General features: G+C 45.5%; 1 protein-coding gene across 1 annotated transcript in view; it reads right to left on the reverse strand.

Moving 5' to 3' along the window:
• The window catches only part of LOC142246671 (DNA repair endonuclease XPF-like), a 152,757-nt gene that overhangs the window by 124,405 nt on the left and 8,332 nt on the right, over positions 1-20,020 (reverse strand). The window contains exons 2-3 of the mRNA XM_075319736.1: positions 18,208-18,415; positions 16,151-16,331 (exon numbers count right to left, since the gene is read on the reverse strand). Of these exons, the coding sequence (XP_075175851.1) occupies positions 16,151-16,331; positions 18,208-18,348 (322 nt within the window). The 5' untranslated portion in view covers positions 18,349-18,415. The remainder of the gene's footprint in view (positions 1-16,150; positions 16,332-18,207; positions 18,416-20,020) is intronic.

Genomic DNA, 20,020 nt, shown 5'->3' on the forward strand with positions numbered 1-20,020 from the left:
CTCTTCTCTTCCCTTCCTTTCTCTTTCTCTTCTCTTCCCTTTCTCTTCTCTTCCCTTCCTTTCTCTTTCTCTTCTCTTCCCTTTCTCTTCTCTTTCTCTTCTCTTCTCTTTCTCTTCTCTTCCCTTTCTCTTCTCTTCCCTTTCTCTTCTCTTCCCTTCCTTTCTCTTTTTCTTTCTCCCTTTCTTTCTTCTCTTTTTCTCCCTTTCTTTTTCTCCCTTTCTTTTTCTCCCTTTCTTTTTCTCCCTTTCTTTTTCTCCCTTTCTTTTTCTCCCTTTCTTTTTCTCCCTTTCTTTTTCCTCTTCTTCTCCCTCTTCTTCTCCCTCTTCTTCTCCCTCTTCTTCTCCCTCTTCTTCTCCCTCTTCTTCTCCCTCTTCTTCTCCCTCTTCTTCTCCCTCTTCTTCTCCCTCTTCTTCTCCCTCTTCTTCTCCCTCTTCTTCTCCCTCTTCTTCTCCCTCTTCTTCTCCCTCTTCTTCTCCCTCCCTTTCTCCCTCCCTTTCTCCCTCCCTTTCTCCCTCCCTTTCTCCCTCCCTTTCTCCCTCCCTTTCTCCCTCCCTTTCTCCCTCTCTTTCTCCCTCTCTTTCTCCCTCTCTTTCTCCCTCTCTTTCTCCCTCTCTTTCTAGTCATCAGTAGAAATCACCATATTCAACAGGCCATCTTAGACGTCTGACCACGTCAGAGACCTATCCACATACTATGGATCATTGAGGTAATCTACGATCTCTTGTCATCCTTTATGACAATTCTATTATGAATCACATTTACTAGGACACATTTCATCTACTACAGGTGTTGGCCTAAATATAATCTAGACCTCTGCGCATGATCTTGAACCACCATACTATTGATTAAATACAATGTTTGGGACTCATACGCCTTGACAACAGGTAACGACTGCACGTTAAACCACACACAGTTTGGATTTCCTTTAATTTATATAAACGTTATCTTTCTCCAGTGCTACCTGCTACCTTCTACGTATAGTGGATCCGGACACTGACTAATTTGCATTCCCTAATCCATACAGCACTTCAGCATTGGTATGGTTACACAATAATCCCTTTAGTATTATATCCTTACGCCATTATTTCAAAATATGACTACTACTATTACTTTTATTATACCATAGGTCTAACAATAGTGTCCTGTGCATATTCATCCACTTTGTGTCCTTCTGTTCTTAAGGTGAGCCTCTTTACCATGTACGTCACATAGAATTTACATTATACGAACGCGCACATACCACTATGGACACTTGGTAACACCCATTGTAGTTAGCCACAATTTTTCCAATGTTTTTCTAATGTTTTCCTCTAATCCACTCATAATCAGTAACGCTTACGTATTTGCTTACTCAATGTACCCATGATTCCATGTCATTGTCTCGTATTCTGATCTCTTGTCATCCCAAAATGCAAATTGTGATATCTTTATTTGTTCTATTATCCTATACTGATGGATGTCCTGTATTTTTGTTTTGTTTTTTGTATATATATTGTTATCAGCCCGTCCGACCTGAAGAAGGCCATATTGGCCGAAACGTTGTGATTGGCGGACCATTGTACAGCACTTTTGACACATTTTTTCACTACAAAATAAAAAGAAAAGGATTTTGATATCAGTTTCATGTTTCTGACTCTCTGTGTCTCCAAGGGTGATAGTGAGTGTGCCGGAGTTCCTATTGTCTGACTCATTTTTCTCCAGAGCACCCACAAGAGGTGATGCGAGGTCTTCTCTGCACCAGCTGGAAGGAGAGAGGCTGATGCTGGGGGAGGCTGATGTTGGGGGAGGCTGGGAGGGTGTAGGCTGATGCTGGGGGAGGCTGATGCTGGGGGAGGCTGGGATGAGAGAGGCTGATGCTGGGGGAGGCTGGAAGGAGAGAGGCTGATGCTGGGGGAGGCTGATGCTGGGGGAGGCTGATGCTGGGGGAGGCTGATGCTGGGGGAGGCTGGGAGGAGAGAGGCTGATGCTGGGGGAGGCTGATGCTGGGGGAGGCTGGAAGGAGAGACGCTGATGCTGGGGGAGGCTGATGCTGGGGGAGGCTGGAAGGAGAGAGGCTGATGCTGGGGGAGGCTGATGCTGGGGGAGGCTGGGAGGGGGAGGCTGATGCTGGGGTTGGCTGGGAGGAGGGAGGCTGGGAGGAGAGAGGCTGATGCTGGGGGAGGCTGGAAGGAGAGAGGCTGATGCTGGGGGAGGCTGATGCTGGGGGAGGCTGGAAGGAGAGAGGCTGATGCTGGGGGAGGCTGATGCTGAGGGAGGCTGGGAGGTGGAGGCTGATGCTGGGGAAGGCTGGGAAGAGGGAGGCTGGGAGGAGAGAGGCTGATCCTGAGGAAGGCTGGGAGGAGGGAGGCTGGGAGGAGAGAGGCTGATGCTGGGGGAGGCTGATGCTGGGGGAGGCTGGGAGGGGGAGGCTGGGAAGAGAGAGGCTGATGCTGGGGGAGGCTGGGAGGAGGGAGGCTGGAAGGGGGGAGGCTGAGAGAAGAGAGGCTGATGCTGGGGGAGGCTGAGGCTGGGAGGAGAGAGGCTGATGCTGGGAGGAGAGAGGCTGATGCTGGGAGGAGAGAGGCTGATGCTGGGAGGAGAGAGGCTGATGCTGGGAGGAGAGAGGCTGATGCTGGGAGGAGAGAGGCTGATGCTGGGAGGAGAGAGGCTGATGCTGGGAGGAGAGAGGCTGATGCTGGGAGGAGAGAGGCTGATGCTGGGGGCAGAGAGGCTGATGCTGGTGCAGCATGGGGGATGGAGCACGATGGGGGGGTGCGCAGCATGGGGGATGGAGCACGTTTGGGAGTGCGCAGCATGGCGGATGGAGCACGTTTGCGACTGCGCAGCATGGCGGATGGACCACGTTTGGGACTGCGCAGCATGGCGGATGGAGCACGTTTGGGAGTGCGCAGCATGGCGGATGGAGCACGTTTGGGAGTGCGCAGCATGGCGGATGGAGCACGTTTGGGAGTGCGCAGCATAGTGGATGGAGCACGTTTGGGAGTGCGCAGCATGGCGGATGGACCACGTTTGGGAATGCGCAGCATGGCGGATGGACCACGTTTGGGAGTGCGCAGCATGGCGAATGGAGCACGTTTGGGAGTGCGCAGCATGGCGGATGGAGCACGTTTGGGAGTGCGCAGCATGGCAGATGGAGCACGATGGGGGGTGCGCAGCATGGGGGATGGAGCACGATGGGAGGTGCACACCTCACCCCAACACACACAACACACCACACACACACTGGGAACCACAAACACCGCCCTACACAGACACCCACACACACAGACAACGCTGCACACACCCAACACCCAACACACAAACACCGCGGCATACATAAATATACGCACATACCGCACAACACACACACATTGCACAAAACATACCTCCCCCCCAAAACACACCACACCCACACAAACCGCGCAACACACACACACACACAACGCTACAGACACACAGCGCTCCACAAACAACGCAACACACGCAACACACATACAACACCGCTCTCACCCCCCCGCCACACCCAGACAACACCCAGAACATGTACAGCCCCTACACAAACACTTGGTAACTACACACAACAACATCTATATATATATATATATATATATATATATATATATATAACAAAAATCATACATTAACTACACAATACGTAAATTCTAGAATACCCGATGCGTAGAATCGGGCCACCTTCTAGTATATATATATATATATATATATATATATATATATATATATATATATATATACACACACACACATATACACACACATATACACACACACACACACACACACACATTAGTGAGATGGTCGTTGGATACCTCTTGGAGGGGAGATATGTGTCACAGAGGTGGTTATCCTCCGTCATCCAAGCATGGAAGCAAGTTCCAGTTCATATAGTACAGAAAGTGTTAATAGGGCATGGCAAGAGGAGGTTTACGACCAGTCCGAGAGATGGGTGGGATTGGCTGCTCAAGTATCCCCACCCTGGGGTGTGGTATGGTGAACATCATTAGCTGTCAGTGTGTGGAGGTAAGAAGTCCTCCTGTGTGAGGTCTTCACACTTGGACATGTATGCTGGTCTACTACTAAAGTGCCATTGTTGGGACTGTGTATCCTGTTTTACTGCAAGGAAAGGACATTTTTTCCTTCTGTGGTTTGCTTTTTGGAGTTCCAAAAAAAAGCAGCCTGTATGTTTTGTTTAAATCGCCTCCCGTGCCTACCTCAAATGCTGCCAAGTGAGCAGATATCCCTCCAATATATTTATATATGCACTGAATGTCAAGACGCTTTCTCGCTGCTAGAAAATCGCCGCTTTAGAGTCACGAAAAGATCAACTTGTTTACCTTTTAGGCTATGTGCCCACGCTGCGGAAAATTCGCCGCGATTTTTTCTCGGAAATTCCGCAGATTTTTCAAAAATCCGCAGTACAGAGAGTCCCCAGCCATTTCTAAGGCATTCGGGGAGTGCTGTGCCCATGCTGCGTTTTTTTTCCGCAGTGGAAATAATGCGAATTTCCCTGCAGAAAAATCTGCAGCATGTCAATTATTCCTGCGGATTTTTCCGCAAGATCCTATACTTACCTTCCTTGATAGAAGACACCGGAGTCACTTCCTCCGGTGCAGAGGAGCGCAGTGAAGCCAGGAGTAGGAGGTGGGCGGGGCCTGCACGAGCTCCGGTCATGTGACAGCCGGAGCTAGTTCAGGCTCGCCCACCTTCTCCGGCAATGTGCAGACGCTGACAGACACGGCCAGAGAGGGAAGTGCTGCATGATGGAGGTAAGTATGAACTCCCCGATCACTCACCACTTGTTCTGCATTGAGGATGCAGTGCCCAAGCCATGGTACTATATCCTCAATGCAGAATGACCGCAGCATATCCGCAGGACATTCCACAGCATGTAAACAGACAAAGTTGTGCTGCGGTTTTCTGCGAGCTCCTGTGGAATCTCCTGTGGACATAACCGCAAGACACTCTCCCCGTGGGCACATAGCCTTAAAGGGCAACATAGACATATAAATTTCTACACACCTCCAATTCATTTCTATCAAGTCCCTTTAATGAAAAAGCTTACTAATAACGTAAGTATTTTATTTGTTCTGCATCATTCTTCAGGTCTTTAGATTCAGCCAATAATGCAAAGAATACATTATTTCATCCATGACATCTCTTTTCTAAAAACTTTAGAAACCAAAAAATCCAGGGTCTAAACCCATGTGAAAAAGAAGCAAAGAAAAAAAAAATCCCAAACATACTTCGTCCCTATACGAAGTAAAAGCTAATTTATTGAAAAATGTTAAAACCAAAACAAACCTAGTATATAAAAACCTCATAAAAGGATAAACCCAAAACAACACAAGCAAAGAATATGACAGCAACCAATTCTAAGCAGGTAATAGTAATCGTATATATATACACACTCACATATACATAATATATACATATACACACACACATATATTATTATATGAATACAACTTTTGGACATCTATGGATGACCAAATCAGAGGCGTGACACAAATTGCAATAAAAAACAATCTTTATTAATATTCATAAAACAATTAAAATTTTAGCATAAAGGTACCGAATAAATAGAGAGACACAAGCAGGAGATCAACTGAGTCCCTATAATAATCCCAAAATTGCAACTGGGACATTCACACCAAAATCCAGGTAAATGTACATTTTAAACCTGTGCCAAATATCCGTTCATCAATACACAAGTGCAGTTCTATGGTCCCGTTTGCACTAATACCCATGTAGATTAAAGAGAATTAATTTTCACTTATGGGCACCCCATCCATAAATAATTCCCATATAAATGAATAAGTAAAAGGGTATATGGATATGGGGTTCCTCACACAGCAAAAAAGTGCACAAGACACACGTGTGCTAAGCACAATATATAAAATACATAGGAAGCGCAAACAGAATGCAGAAAAAATGCACATGTCATTTAAGTAAGGAATAGACAAACAGGGAATAGAATAATATCAAAATAGATTACATCACCTGGAGGATAGTGACCTGCTGTGACCCTCACACTCCGACACATGTTTCGCAATGGCTTTTTCGAGGAGCGTATAAATATATTATTATATACACATATACAGTACAGACCAAAAGTTTGGACACACCTTCTCATCTCTAGAACAACTATTAAGAGGAGACTGTGCAGCAGGCCTTCATGGTAAAATAGCTGCTAGGAAGCCACTGCTAAGGACAGGCAACAAGCAGAAGAGACTTGTTTGGGCTAAAGAACACAAGGAATGGACATTAGACCAGTGGAAATCTGTGCTTTGGTCTGATGAGTCCAAATTTGAGATCTTTGGATCTAACCACCGTGTCTTTGTAGAAAAGGTGAACGGATGGACTCTACATGGCTGGTTCCCACCGGGAAGCATGGAGGAGGAGGTGTGATGGTGTGGGGGTGCTTTGCTGGGGACACTGTTGGGGATTTATTCAAAATTGAAGGCATACAGAACCAGCATGGCTACCACAGCATCTTGCAGCGGCGTGCTATTCCATCCGGTTTGCATTTAGTTGGACCATCATTTATTTTTCAACAGGACAATGACCCCAAACACACCTCCAGGCTGTGTAAGGGCTATTTGACTAAGAAGGAGAGTGATGGGATACTACGCTAGATGATCTAGTTTCCACAGTCACCAGACCTGAACCCAATCGAGATGGTTTGGGGTGAGCTGGACCGCAGAGTGAAGGCAAAAGGGCCAACAAGTGCTAACAATCTCTGAGAACTCCTTCAAGACTGTTGGAAGACCATTTCCAGTGACTACCTCTTGAAGCTCATCAAGAGAATGCTAAGAGTGTGCAAAGTAGTAATCAAAGCAAAAGGTGGCTACTTTGAAGAACCTAGAATATAAGACATATTTTCAGTTGTTTCACACTTTTTTTTTAATTTCATTCCACATGTTTTAATTCATAGTTTTGAGGTCTTCAATGTGAATCTACAATTTTCAGAGTCCTGAAAATAAAGAAAACTCTTTGAATGAGAAGGTGTGTCCAAACGTTTGGTCTGTACTGTATTATATAAAAATTATATACACACATACAGTATATACATACACACACGTATACATACATATACACGCACACACACTTACTACAAATATGTGCAATAAATATATATATATTATATACACACACACACTCTAAGTAACAGAAGCTTGTGTGTTACGCAGTGAGGTATAATTATTTAGAAATAATAACCCCAGAATATAAAAGCTAAACTAGGTTACTGATATTCATGACACCAGTTCTAGAAATTGTACCTACCCTTTTAATATAAATGCGTCCCTTTTAATTTTTTTCCTCACCCCTTTTTTCACCAGGCTCTTGTCTCAGGATTTGTTTATTTCTATTCAGCATTTGGAGTGTGGTCCCTCATAACTGATATTTATCTAATATATGGGATTTCTTTAAACTTAATATCTATTGTAACTGTAGCTAATTTAACCCCTTCACGACCCATGACGGATCTTTCCGTCATGGATCGTGTGAGGTTAATCCCCGCCTCCTGCAGGTCGCGGAGATCCGCGCACATATCAGCTGTTTTCAACAGCTGACATGTACGCCTGCATGTTACGAGTGGAATCGCTTCCACCTGCGTCATTTAACCCCTTACATCTCGCTGCCAAAGTCTGGCAGCAAGATGTATATGCGCGCGGCCATTTTCACTTACTGCCGCCCCCACCGGAAGTCACGTGTGTGATCACGTGACTTTCGGTGGTTGCCATGGTAACACAGGGTCATGTGATGACGCCTGTAGCCATCATGAGTAACTTTCGGCTTCACTCGCCCCGGAGCCGAATAAATCAGGAAGTGCGCATATCTGATGTTAACAGCTGTGTAGCTGTGATCAGCAGATAGGGAAGAGCGATCGGATTGCTGATCGCTATAGCCCCCTATGGGGACTAGTAAAATAAAAAAAATAATAAAAAAAAAATTTAAAAAAAAGTTTAAAAAATAAAGAAAACCTAAAAGTTCAAATTACCCCCCTTTAACCCCACTGAAGATTAAATAATGAAAAAAGAAGAAAAAATGCCAGCTCACCCAGTTGATTCAATAAAATAGGCTGCTATTCCATATAGGCGCTCAGCATCGGATAAATGGCAGAAGCTCTTGCCAGCAATTGATATGAAAGGATTTATCCTTCTCTCATATTGAGAATTAAAGGGTTAAAAAAATAAAAAATATACACATATTTGGTATCGCCATGTTCAGAAATTCCCGATCTATCAAAATATAAAATCAATTAATCTGATGGGTAAACGACGTAGCGGCAAATAAATTCCAAATGCCAAAATTACATTTTTTTTTGGTCACTGCAAGTTTTACGCAAAATGCAATAACAGGCGATCAAAACGTAGCATCTGCGCAAAAATGGTACCATTAAAAATGTCAGCTTGAGACGCAAAAACTAAGCCATAGATCCCAAAAAATGAGAACGCTACGGGTATCGAAAAATGGTGCAAAACGTACACCACTTTTATTGGACAAGCTTGTGATTTTTTTTTAACCCCTTAAATACAAGTAAACCTATACATGTTTGGTGTCTACAAACTCGCACCGACCTCAGGCATCACACCCACACATCAGTTTTACCATATAATGAACACGGTGAATAAAACATCCCAAAAACTATTGTGCGATCACACTTTTTTTGTAATTTTTCCACACTTGGAATTTTTTTGCTGTTTTCCAGTACACTATATGGTAAATGGTTTCATTTAAAAGTACAACTCGTGGGGGCGTGGCCTGGACCTCATGTAGAGAGGAAGCAGCGTGGGTGAGCTCCTGCCTGGATCCTGAAATATCCTGCACACCGGCCTTGCTGACAGGCACTACTGACCCTGGAGGGCTGCAACACTACTTATAACACCCGGGGAAGCGAGCACAGCCAGGATATGCCGACCCGCAGCAGCAATAAAAGGGACAGAGACGCGCAGGAGCGCGCCTCTGAAGAATCCAATATGGCGCCGCCGGCATCCACACCATCCCGAGCTGGAGCAGTGGGAGTAGCAAGCAGGTTGGAGCGGTTTGCCAGAGTGGCCCCTGGCACAGAGCCTACCTACAACGAGGCACCCGATGGCAGCGCTGAACGGGCCCTGGCGCAGGGAGAAAACATACCCGACAGTGAGACTGTGAGTACCCTGGGCCCTGCATGTTCAGCAGCACAAGATATGCAGACACAGAGGCCTGCGCTGGCAGAGGGAGGAGGGGGAGATGTGGAGCAAACAACACCTGTTTTCACTGAGGCCATACTGAGAGACATTCTGGCAGCAATTAACTCTTGCAATACCACATTGGCCACTCTAAGCAGCCAGATGGGAACTGTCACCTCAGATATGGCCTGTATTAAACGTGAGCTGCAAGGGATGACTGTCAGAATGGGGGAGCTGGAGGAAAGAGTGAGTACAACAGGGGATAAATTACCACCAATGTCACGAGAGCTGGGAAAGGCCACGCAAAATATCTCCACACTGCTAAACAAGGTGGATGATTTAGAGAACCGCTCCCGCAGAAGTAATTTGAGACTGGTGGGGGTCCCAGAGAGGATGGAGGGCAATGACCCACTGAATTTCTTTGAAAAATGGCTTAAAGACACCATGGGAAAAGACATACTATCCTCTTTTTTTCACCATTGAAAGAGCGCACAGGGTCCCTGCGCGTGCCCCACAGCCGGGAGCACCCCCACGTCCTATTCTGATTAAACTACTGCACTATAAAGATAGGGACACTATCCTGCGCAGAGCCAGAGATATCAAAGAACTTGCAATTGATGGGAGGAAGATATCAATATTTCCTGATTTCTCCATGGAAGTGCAACGTAAAAGAGCGCAATTTATTGAGATCAAAAAACGATTGCGCAACCTACAAGTGCCATATTCCATGATGTACCCTGCTAAGCTGCGGATTGCTGCAAACGGAGACACTCATTTTTTTGATACGGCTGGGGCGGCATTGTCTTGGCTGGATATCAATGAGAGATCCCTGAGGAGGAAGAATACCTGAGATTTCCCTTTCTGCCGCCAGGCGTTGTTTGTGTTTGGGACGCTATGCTGGTGAGCTCATTACAGTTAAATTCATCTAGGATCCAGGTTGGGAGACGGCCGGTTCATTGTGGACACACGCTGCACTAGCGAGTTGTGGACCCCCCCTCCCTGCATGGACTTGGGGCGTATTTTTAGCCCTGATTCTCTCTATTTGGGAGAAATGTGTAAGAGCTGTGGTAAGGGGCATATATATTAGAGAAATATGCATACGCAAAAATCAAACCAAATGTTACACCCAGAGTCTGATTCAGAAGGTATCTGATGCGGAGGCTGCGGTGGTGCTCAACCCGACAGTAGAAACTAAAAATACTCTAGAGAAGGCACAGATGTCACTCAAAGAAAATCTCATGTCGGTGGCAGAAAATAAACGCTATTTCCTTAAACAAAATTATTTTATGGCGGGGGAGGGCGTGGGGCACCTACTGGCCACAGTCATTAGAGCACAGGAAGGCTCTTCTTATATAAATAGGTTAAAGACGGAATCAGGTGACTTTGTAACAGAAAGCGAGGATATAATAAGAGAAATAAAGAGGTATTATATGCGGCTATACACATCAGACTGTGACCTCACGGAGACTGAGATTGAGCAGTATTTGGATGCTCTCTCTCTTCCTACACTGAGTGATGTAAACAGGGAATTGCTGGACCGGGACATCTCATTGGAAGAGCTGGAGGAAGCGCTTGGCCAGACACAAAATGAAAAAGCTCCGGGAACGGATGGCCTGCCTGTAGAGTTTTATAAAACATATGCACCCTTACTGCTACCCAAACTACTTAAGGTATTTGAAGAATCTGAAAGGCAGAGGGTCCTCCCGCCCTCTATGAGGGAAGCCTTAATAGTCTTAATATTAAAACCCGGAAAAGATCCAGAGATCCCGGATTCGTATCGCCCAATTTCTCTCCTACAAACAGACATTAAATTGCTGGCCAAGGTGCTCGCCAATAGGATGTCCCGAGTCATCTCATCTATAGTGCAGAGTGATCAGACAGGATTCATTCCATGCAGAGCCACATCTATGAATCTCAGGAAATTATATTTGGGAATTCAACATAGTTCTGAGGTACCGGGGGAAAGGGCAATTTTGTCTTTAGACGCCGCTAAGGCGTTCGATAGCCTTGAATGGGAATATATGTGGGCTGTACTTCGGAAAATGGGCTTTGGACATAGATTCATAAATTGGGTAAAACTGCTATATGACTCACCGGTGGCGAAGGTTAGGGTTAATGGCAGGGTCTCCGAGTCTTTTCCTCTTGGAAGAGGTACTAGACAGGGGTGTCCGCTTTCACCCTTGCTATTCGCGACTGCAGTGGAGCCGTTGGCAGTGGCAATACGGAAATCCAGGGAGGTAGAGGGATTTCGGTGTGGAGCAGTGGAACAAAAGATATCATTATACGCAGACGATCTACTCTTATATTTAGACAGGGTACGTTCCTCGATTTTGCCGGCAATGAATATCATTCGAGAATTTGGACAGAGGTCTGGTCTACGAATCAACTGGTCCAAGTCTGCTTTAATGCCGTTGGACCCCCTTCCGGGGGACTTTTCGGACTTACAGATTCCAGTTCCTGTGGTCCGGGAGTTTAAATATCTGGGAGTAATTGTCAGCCCAATCCCGAAGGATTTCCAGGCCCTAAATCTGGAACCCCTGTTACAGCGATTCAGAGCAAAAGTGCATACCTGGTGCCGTTTGCCGCTATCAAATATCGGCAGATCCAATTTAATTAAAATGGTAATGATGCCACAATTACTATACCTTATACATAATTCTCTAGTGTGGATATGTAGGGAATTTTTTGTAAAAATTAATACAATATTCCGGGAACTTATTTGGAAGAAAAAGCAAGCTAGTATTCGACTGGAAGTGCTACAGCGGAGAAAGGAGGAGGGAGGACTGGCGGTACCAAACCCATATATATACACTATATAGCCTCCCAGATGCAACATCTGAGGGGTTGGGGCAAAGAAGGAGGGTATGATACCAGTGGTGATATAGTGAGAGAGGGATCAGTATGGAAGTACCCAGGTTGCCGGTTGGATGTGGGACAAAGACAGATAAATGGGGCACGATATCCCACACTGGCTATGATATTCCGGGTGTGGGACAGGGGTAAGTCTCTTTTGGGGATAAGCGGACCTACAGAGCTCTGGCCACTGTGGCAGAACCCCGACTTGCCAGAAATTAAAAAATTAGTAGGGTTCAGAGGATGGGAGGATAAAGGGATCCATTTAGTGTCACAAGTTCTACAAAATAATACTTTTAAAAGCTTTGAACAACTGAGAACGGAGTTTCACCTTCCGCATGTCTTCTTTTATCAGTATTTGCAGCTGAGACACGCACTGGAAAGACAGGGGAGGACAAACCCGGTAACAGTGACACATAATCAAACATTACATAGGCTGCTTACATCTGAGTCCTCTAAGGGTCTTATTTCGGAATTATATAAAAAATTACTACCTGCCCATCTGGAAACACATCCATTGATTGTTAAAAGCAAATGGGAACGAGACGTCAGTCCCCTGACGGAAGGCCAGTGGTCTGATATATTGGAACAAGTTCCTAAACTGGCGGTATCGGAGTGCCAAAAGCTGTCTCAAATATATCTCATCCACAGGGTATATAAAACTCCCAGTCTACTATTTAAGATGGGACTCAGACCAAACACACAGTGTGTTAGGTGTGGACAGGATGCTGCCCATTTGATGCATGTTATGTGGGAGTGTGGACACATTGGTGATTTCTGGAACCAAACCCTGGGACTTATAGATCAAATATATCATATCACAATACAACCGTCGCCCCGCCTGTGCCTGTTGAGTCTGTGGGAAGGAGAAGTGGATCCGGATTCTCCAACAGCCCTGGGAATAGCACGTATCTTGTACCAAGCAAGAAAGCTACTTGCATATCACAGGTTAGACCCTCTACCACCAACATTACCAGAGCTCAAAAACAAATTAAATAACGTCATAAGATTGGAAAGGGGAGTTTATTTAAAAAGAAAAACATTGAAAAAGTTTTACAGCATTTGGCGGCCATGGATGGAGTTGCCGGGCCTACCCTCTAGTGCACTGGTTCGGGATGCAATGCTGGACCGGTTACTGTTGTGCCTGCAGTGATGGCATGTGTGAGGAAGGGAATTAAAACTAGTTTTTTCTGTGACGAAGTGGACTTTGAATGAAGAGGTGAGAGAGGACTGGAACGGTTTCATAGATGACTGCACGGAGAGGGAGGGGCGGGAGAGTATAGCAATATGATGTGGAGCGACACGGCTGATGGAGGAGGTGTTCCTGTTAGTCTGAGGCATTATTGCATAATTTAAGTTTTGTTTATTTGTAGAGCCACGAGGTTTGTAGGCTCAAGCTATATAATATAATTATGATTTGAGAACTCTATTATATTTACATATATGCAGAGAAAGAACCTGATTTATAAATCACATGTGTTTATCTGTTTATTGCTATCAGTTTTATGAAAAGTGAAATACTCTCTGTATTGATCCCTAATGATTTAATAAAAAAAGATCTGATTTTAAAAAAAAAAAAAGTACAACTCGTCCCGCAAAAACAAGCCCTCATATGGCAAGATTGACGGAAAAATAAAAAAGTTACGGCTCTCGGAAGAAGGGGAGCATAAAACAAAAAAAACGCAAAAACGGAAAGTGCCCGGGGGCTGAAGGGGTTAAAGAGGAGCGGCTGTCTTTAATGACAGGTCTATTCTGGTAATGAAAGAATTCCTCTTTTCATCTACCATGGGGTCATGCTGCTCCTCTGTTATTCTTCCCGAAAATAAATAACTTGTCTGTTGGACGCGGCGTCCCTACATTGCCCAACTGTAGCAGATTATGATGACATATTTTCTTAATTTGTGTCTGCAGCTACATTAAAGAGGTGGTCCACTACTCAGCATTAGTGGCCACATCGATGTAAAGCTCAGAAAGAAGGCTTTTCTCAAATACCTTGTGTACTACATTCTGCCTCTGAGCGGCGCTATTGCGGTCCACTCATCCCCATCACGTGACCCTCGGGCTCCGTGACCTCTGAAATCCGGTGATGTCCCATCAAATTTCAATGGACCTGACATCACCGCGGCCGGCTCCAGTCTTTTTGAATGACTGGGCTGTGGACGGAATTTCACCGCTCATCACAGCCCAGCATCACTCCTGCCGGTGGTGCTCTGCAGCGAAGGAGGGAGCAGAGAGATGCTGCGCTGTAACAAGCGGTGAAACGCCGCCCAGAGCCCAGCCACTCAGGGAGACTGGGGCCGCTTCGGTGATGTCGGGTCAACTGGAAGTTGATGTGACATCACTGGATCTCAGGTCATGGAGCTCGGGGGTCATGTGATGGGGATGAGTGGTCCACAATAGCGCCACTCAGAGGCACAATAGACTACACAAGGTATTTCAGAAAAACTTTATATCGATGTGGCCACTATGCTGTGTAGTGGACCACCTCTTTAAAGTTCCTGATGTGTTGCAGCTATCATATGCAATTCAGTATTATTTGCCTATATGACCATCAAATAACTGTGACGGCACGGATACCCCCCAGAAGCAAAAAGCAAATAATCCTGTACAAGGACAGTGAGCAGAGATCTTGGAAATCATGATAATAATCCGCATTTAAACAAAATTTGACCTGTCCAAAAGTATGGGCACCTCAACATAAAAGTGACATTAATATTTTGTAGATCTTCCTTTTGCAAAAATCACAGCCTCTAGTCGCTTCCTGTAGCTTTTAATGAGTTCCTGGTCCTGGATGAAGGTATATTTGACCATTCCTGTTTACAAAACAATTCCAGTTCAGTTAAGTTTGATGGTCGCCGAGCATGGACAGGACGCTTCAAATCATCCCACAGATTTTCAATGATATTCAGGTCTGGGGACTGGGATGGCCATTCCAGAACATTGTAATTGTTCCTCTGCATGAATACCTGAGTAGATTTGGAGCGGTGTTTTGGATCATTGTCTTGCTGAAATATCCATCCCCTGCGTAACTTCAACTTCGTCACTGATTCTTGCACATTATTGTCAAGAATCTGCTGATACGGAGTTGAATCCATGCGACCCTCAACTTTAACAAGATTCCCGGTGCCGGCATTGGCCACACAGCCCCAAAGCATGATGGAACCTCCACCAAATTTTACTGTGGGTAGCAAGTGCTTTTCTTGGAATGCCGTGATTTTTTGCCTCAATGCAAAACGCCTTTTTGTATGACCAAACAACTCAATATTTGTTTCATCAGTCCACAGGACCTTCTTCCAAAATGTAACTGGCTTGTCCAAATGTGCTTTTGTATGCCTCAGGCAACTCAGTTTGTGGCGTGCTTGCAGAAACGGCTTCTTTTGCATCATTCTCCCATACAGCTTCTCCTTGTGAAACATTGACACCATCTGCAGCAAGATGATGCTGCAGGTCTTTGGAGGTGGTCTGTGGATTGTCCTTGACTGTTCTCACCATTCTTCTTCTCTGCCTTTCTGATATTTTTCTTGGCTGCCACTTCTGGGCTTAACAAGAACTGTACCTGTGTTCTTCCATTTCCTTACTATGTTCCTCACAGTGAAAACTGACAGTTTAAATCTCTGAGACAACTTTTTGTATCCTTCCCCTGAACAACTATGTTGAATAATCTTTGTTTTCAGATCATTTGAGAGTTGTTTTGAGGAGCCCATGATGCCACTCTTCATAGGAGATTCAAATAGTAGAACAACTTGCAAGTGGCCACCTTAAATACCTTTTCTCATGATTGGATACACCTGCCTATGAAGTTCAAAGCTCAATGAGGTTACAAAACCAATTTAGTGCTTTAGTAAGTCAGTAAAAAGTAGTTAGGAGTGTTCAAATCAAGAAATTGATAAGGGTGCCCATACTTTTGCACCGGTCAAATTTTGTTTAAATGCGGATTGCACATTTTCTGTTAGTACAATAAACCTCATTTCACTCCAGAAATATTACTCAGTCCATCAGTTATTAGATATATGAAACTGAAATAGCTGTTGCAAAAACCCAATTTGTTATAAAGAAAAAAGGTTAACATTAATAGGGGTGCCCAAACTGTTTCATATGACTGTAACTGTTTAATATAAGAATTCACCTGAATTTTGTCCAAAAGCTTTCTCACTGGCTCGCATTGACTCTAACAGGTTGAGAAATGTCACGCAGTCGTACTGGGACAGGTACTGGAGCAACGTGCGGAGGATCTTTAAATCCTGAACCAAAGATTTAGTTTTGGCTCCAAGCTGATGCCACAGGGGATCCAAGTAATGACGTATAGTCTAGGAGAGAACAAAACCACACGCATTAATGATTTATACCGTTTAGTCCTTCTATTACACAGCTTTTGGCCCCGATTCATTGAGACTGGTGTTTTGTACACCGGTCATGAAGAAGAGTGCGCCGGAGTAAAATGTGAAAAACTCATTAGGAAGCACGAGACTGGAGCTAGGGTTGTCAGCTCATACACATTATAGCAATGAAGGCTGAAAACACTTATCCATTGTGTATAGGGGCTTCTTTTCTCCCCACGAGAGATGACGTATCTGAAGGGTTATCACATCTAAGGACACGATGGCCATTGTCATTACACAGCTGACTGCTCGAGCAAAAATTATCAATCACTATTCACACGTATGGTCACCTCAAATAAACCTCACGAATGTCAAAAGGGATTTCGGTCAGATGGCTTTCAAGTACAATAACTAGTGGTGATGTGAAATATTTGACAGGACCCGGTCCATTGACCACATCAATGTTCTGTGGCCACTGGATGGGAGCCCCGAGAACCTACTCTTACCCGCAGGGACTCTTCTTCTGATTAACCAGCCTGGTGCGACTTTAGATGTGTGTGACGCCACAATGATGACGCCACAATGATGACGCCACGCCACAATGATGACGTCACACCACAATGATGACGCCATGCCACAATGATGACGCCACGCCACAATGATGACGCCACAATGATGACGTCCCGCCATGCCAGCTAATCAAAGAAGAGGCGGTTCTCACAGCTCGGTTCCATCAGCCTCAGATTACTGACATGGCAGATGCACTTGGTTGTATGAATTGATTCGCACCAAATTTAGTAATAACTGATCTAACAAGTGTCAACAACAGCAACTCGTTGCATTTTTCGGAGCAAATCTGAAAATGTACACAATGACCTGACTACTTATAGGGAATCTGTCACCAGGTTTTTGCTGCCTCATCTGAAAGAAGCATAATGTAGGAAAAGAGACCCCGGTTCCAGCGATGTATCACTTAGTTTACTGACTGTAAGAGTAGTGATACAATCAGAGTTCTCAGATGCAGCAGAGCTCAGAAAGCTAACCCTACCTACACCACAGCTCTCTGTGTACATTGTCTATTGACAGTGAGCTGCTTACCAGAGGAGGGAGTGTGGTCAGACAAAGGCTCATAAGTACTTTATTAAGGGCAGTAATTATAGCCTGGTGATAAATTGCTTTATCGTGTGGAAACAACAGCACACAGCCAAATAAGGCGCCGCTCACATCAGCGGTATGTTGCCAGAAAGCCGGATCCGGCACAAATGCGTTTCAGTTCCATTCATTTACAATGGAAACGCGGCAACATGTGGTCACAAGCGGTTGTGTATGACGCAAACAACCACATGTGACTGCATCTTGCCGCGCTTTCATTGTAAATGAATAGAACTGAAACACATTCGTGCCGGATCGTGCTTTCCGGCAAAATACCACTGATGTGAGCGGCGCCTAAGCAACACATCCCTCAAATCAGTGTCTAGGCCTCTAAAGTATGTGGTCCTCAGATAACATAGCAAAAACCTCCTGACAGATTCCTTTTAAGACCTATACTGAGACTTGTACAGCATCTAGGCATTGCCCAAGCTGCTTAAGGTACCACGTGCCATAAGTTACCCATGTGTGTATCAGACGCTTACCTACAAATGGAATCTGCTGACCAAATACTTTTAAATCTCTTTTATTAGATGAAAAATCATTTCCCCTAAAATGGTCTATCTACTGATGACCCGGTTAGCAATAAAGCATGTTCCTGGCCTTATCATATATCATCTGACCATATAGACCCAATTCCCTCATGGACTCCCAATGAAGTCACGGGCTATAAATATATTCTGGTCATTATATTAGCGCAGGAATTATCATATACCTTATCAAAGGCCCTGCCGATGGCATTCTCCAGGGACAGATCTTCCACCTCCAGTGCAGGATTGTAGCGTTTCAGCTCCTTCAGACACGCGTTCATTATGTCCAGGACAGATGCTTGGATGGCCAGCATGGCCGGGGTCATGGTGATGTGCAGCTCCACCACTTCAGGCTTCTGATTCTCCAAAAATGAATTCACAGACACATGAAACCTTCAGAAACAAGGACGGGTTATTTCTTTTTTGAATGCATGACATCAGAGAGAAAATCGTTCTAACTACACAGACACCAGCTATATACCTGTCCCCACCTGTCGCTGCACGAGCTGCAGGTTGTACTGGTAGGGAATGCATCTTAAAGGGGATGTCCATCTTTCGGGACAATTTATTATATTTTTGCTTTATGTATTTGAAGCTAAAAATCCTTTTTGCAATTCAGATTCATTACAAATGTGGCACCTTATGGCTTTTATAGGCTCTTTGTGTCCCTGCACATTTAACTTTCATGTGTTCTGTGGTCATAAATCAGCTGATAATCAGAAAGAACAGATACTTAGAAACTCTCCTATTGAAACGTAAGAATGAGCTCACTAACGAATTCTCAGTTAACTCACTTTGTAGCCAGCAGTAGAAAGTGCAACAAGGGTTACAGAATACAAAAATAGTGATCATTTGTAGCCCAAAATACAAGAATTTAGGTACAAAAAGAATCCAAATCTCCAGGTGTGCAGTAGTTCTAGAGGAAGGTGTCAGCATGTATCATCCTTACATGGCACAGGCTAAAGTCCCTCTCATCTAGAGGTTATAAAGCAAATATCCCTCATAAGATAATGCTGCGGGTTCCCCTGAGACATCGCAGAGGACCACGGATCACATTGTAGGATTGGTGAAGATAGCGCCTCCTTCTGCCCCGTCTATAGCGCCTCCCTCTGCCCCTACCCCGTCTATAGCTCCTCCCTCTAACACTACCCCGTCTATAGCTCCTCCCTCTGCCCCTACCCCGTCTATAGCGCCTTCCTCTGCCCCTACCCCGTCTATAGCTCCTCCCTCTGCCCCTACCCCGTCTATAGCTCCTCCCTCTGCCCCTACCCCGTCTATAGCCCCTCCCTCTGCCCCGTCTATAGCACCTCCCTCTGCCCCTACCCCGTCTATAGCTCTTCCCTCTGCCCCTACCCTGTCTATAGCTCCTCCCTCTGCCCCTACCCCGTCTATAGCTCCTCCCTCTGCCCCTACCCCGTCTATAGCTCCTCCCTCTGCCCCTACCCCGTCTATAGCACCTTCCTCTGCCTCTACCCCGTCTATAGCGCCTTCCTCTGCCCCTACCCCGTCTATAGCACATTCCTCTGCCCCTACCCCGTCTATAGCTCCTCCCTCTGCCCCTACCCCGTTTATAGCACCTTCCTCTGCCTCTACCCCGTCTATAGCGCCTTCCTCTGCCCCTACCCCGTCTATAGCACATTCCTCTGCCCCTACCCCGTCTATAGCGCCTCCCTCTGCCCCTACCCAGTCTATAGCGCCTCCCTCTGCCCCTACCCAGTCTATAGCGCCTTCCTCTGCCACTACCCCGTCTATAGCGCCTTCCTCTGCCTCTACCTCGTCTATAGCGCCTTCCTCTGCCTCTACCTCGTCTATAGCACCTTCCTCTGCCTCTACCTCGTCTATAGCGCCTTCCTCTGCCTCTACCCCGTCTATAGCGCCTTCCTCTGCCTCTACCCCGTCTATAGCGCCTTCCTTTGCCTCTACCTTGTCTATAGCGCCTTCCTCTGCCACTACCCCGTCTATAGCGCCTTCCTCTGCCACTACCTTGTCTATAGCGCC

The sequence above is a fragment of the Anomaloglossus baeobatrachus genome, chromosome 7, assembly GCF_048569485.1.
Source record: "Anomaloglossus baeobatrachus isolate aAnoBae1 chromosome 7, aAnoBae1.hap1, whole genome shotgun sequence".
NCBI lineage: Eukaryota > Metazoa > Chordata > Amphibia > Anura > Aromobatidae > Anomaloglossus > Anomaloglossus baeobatrachus.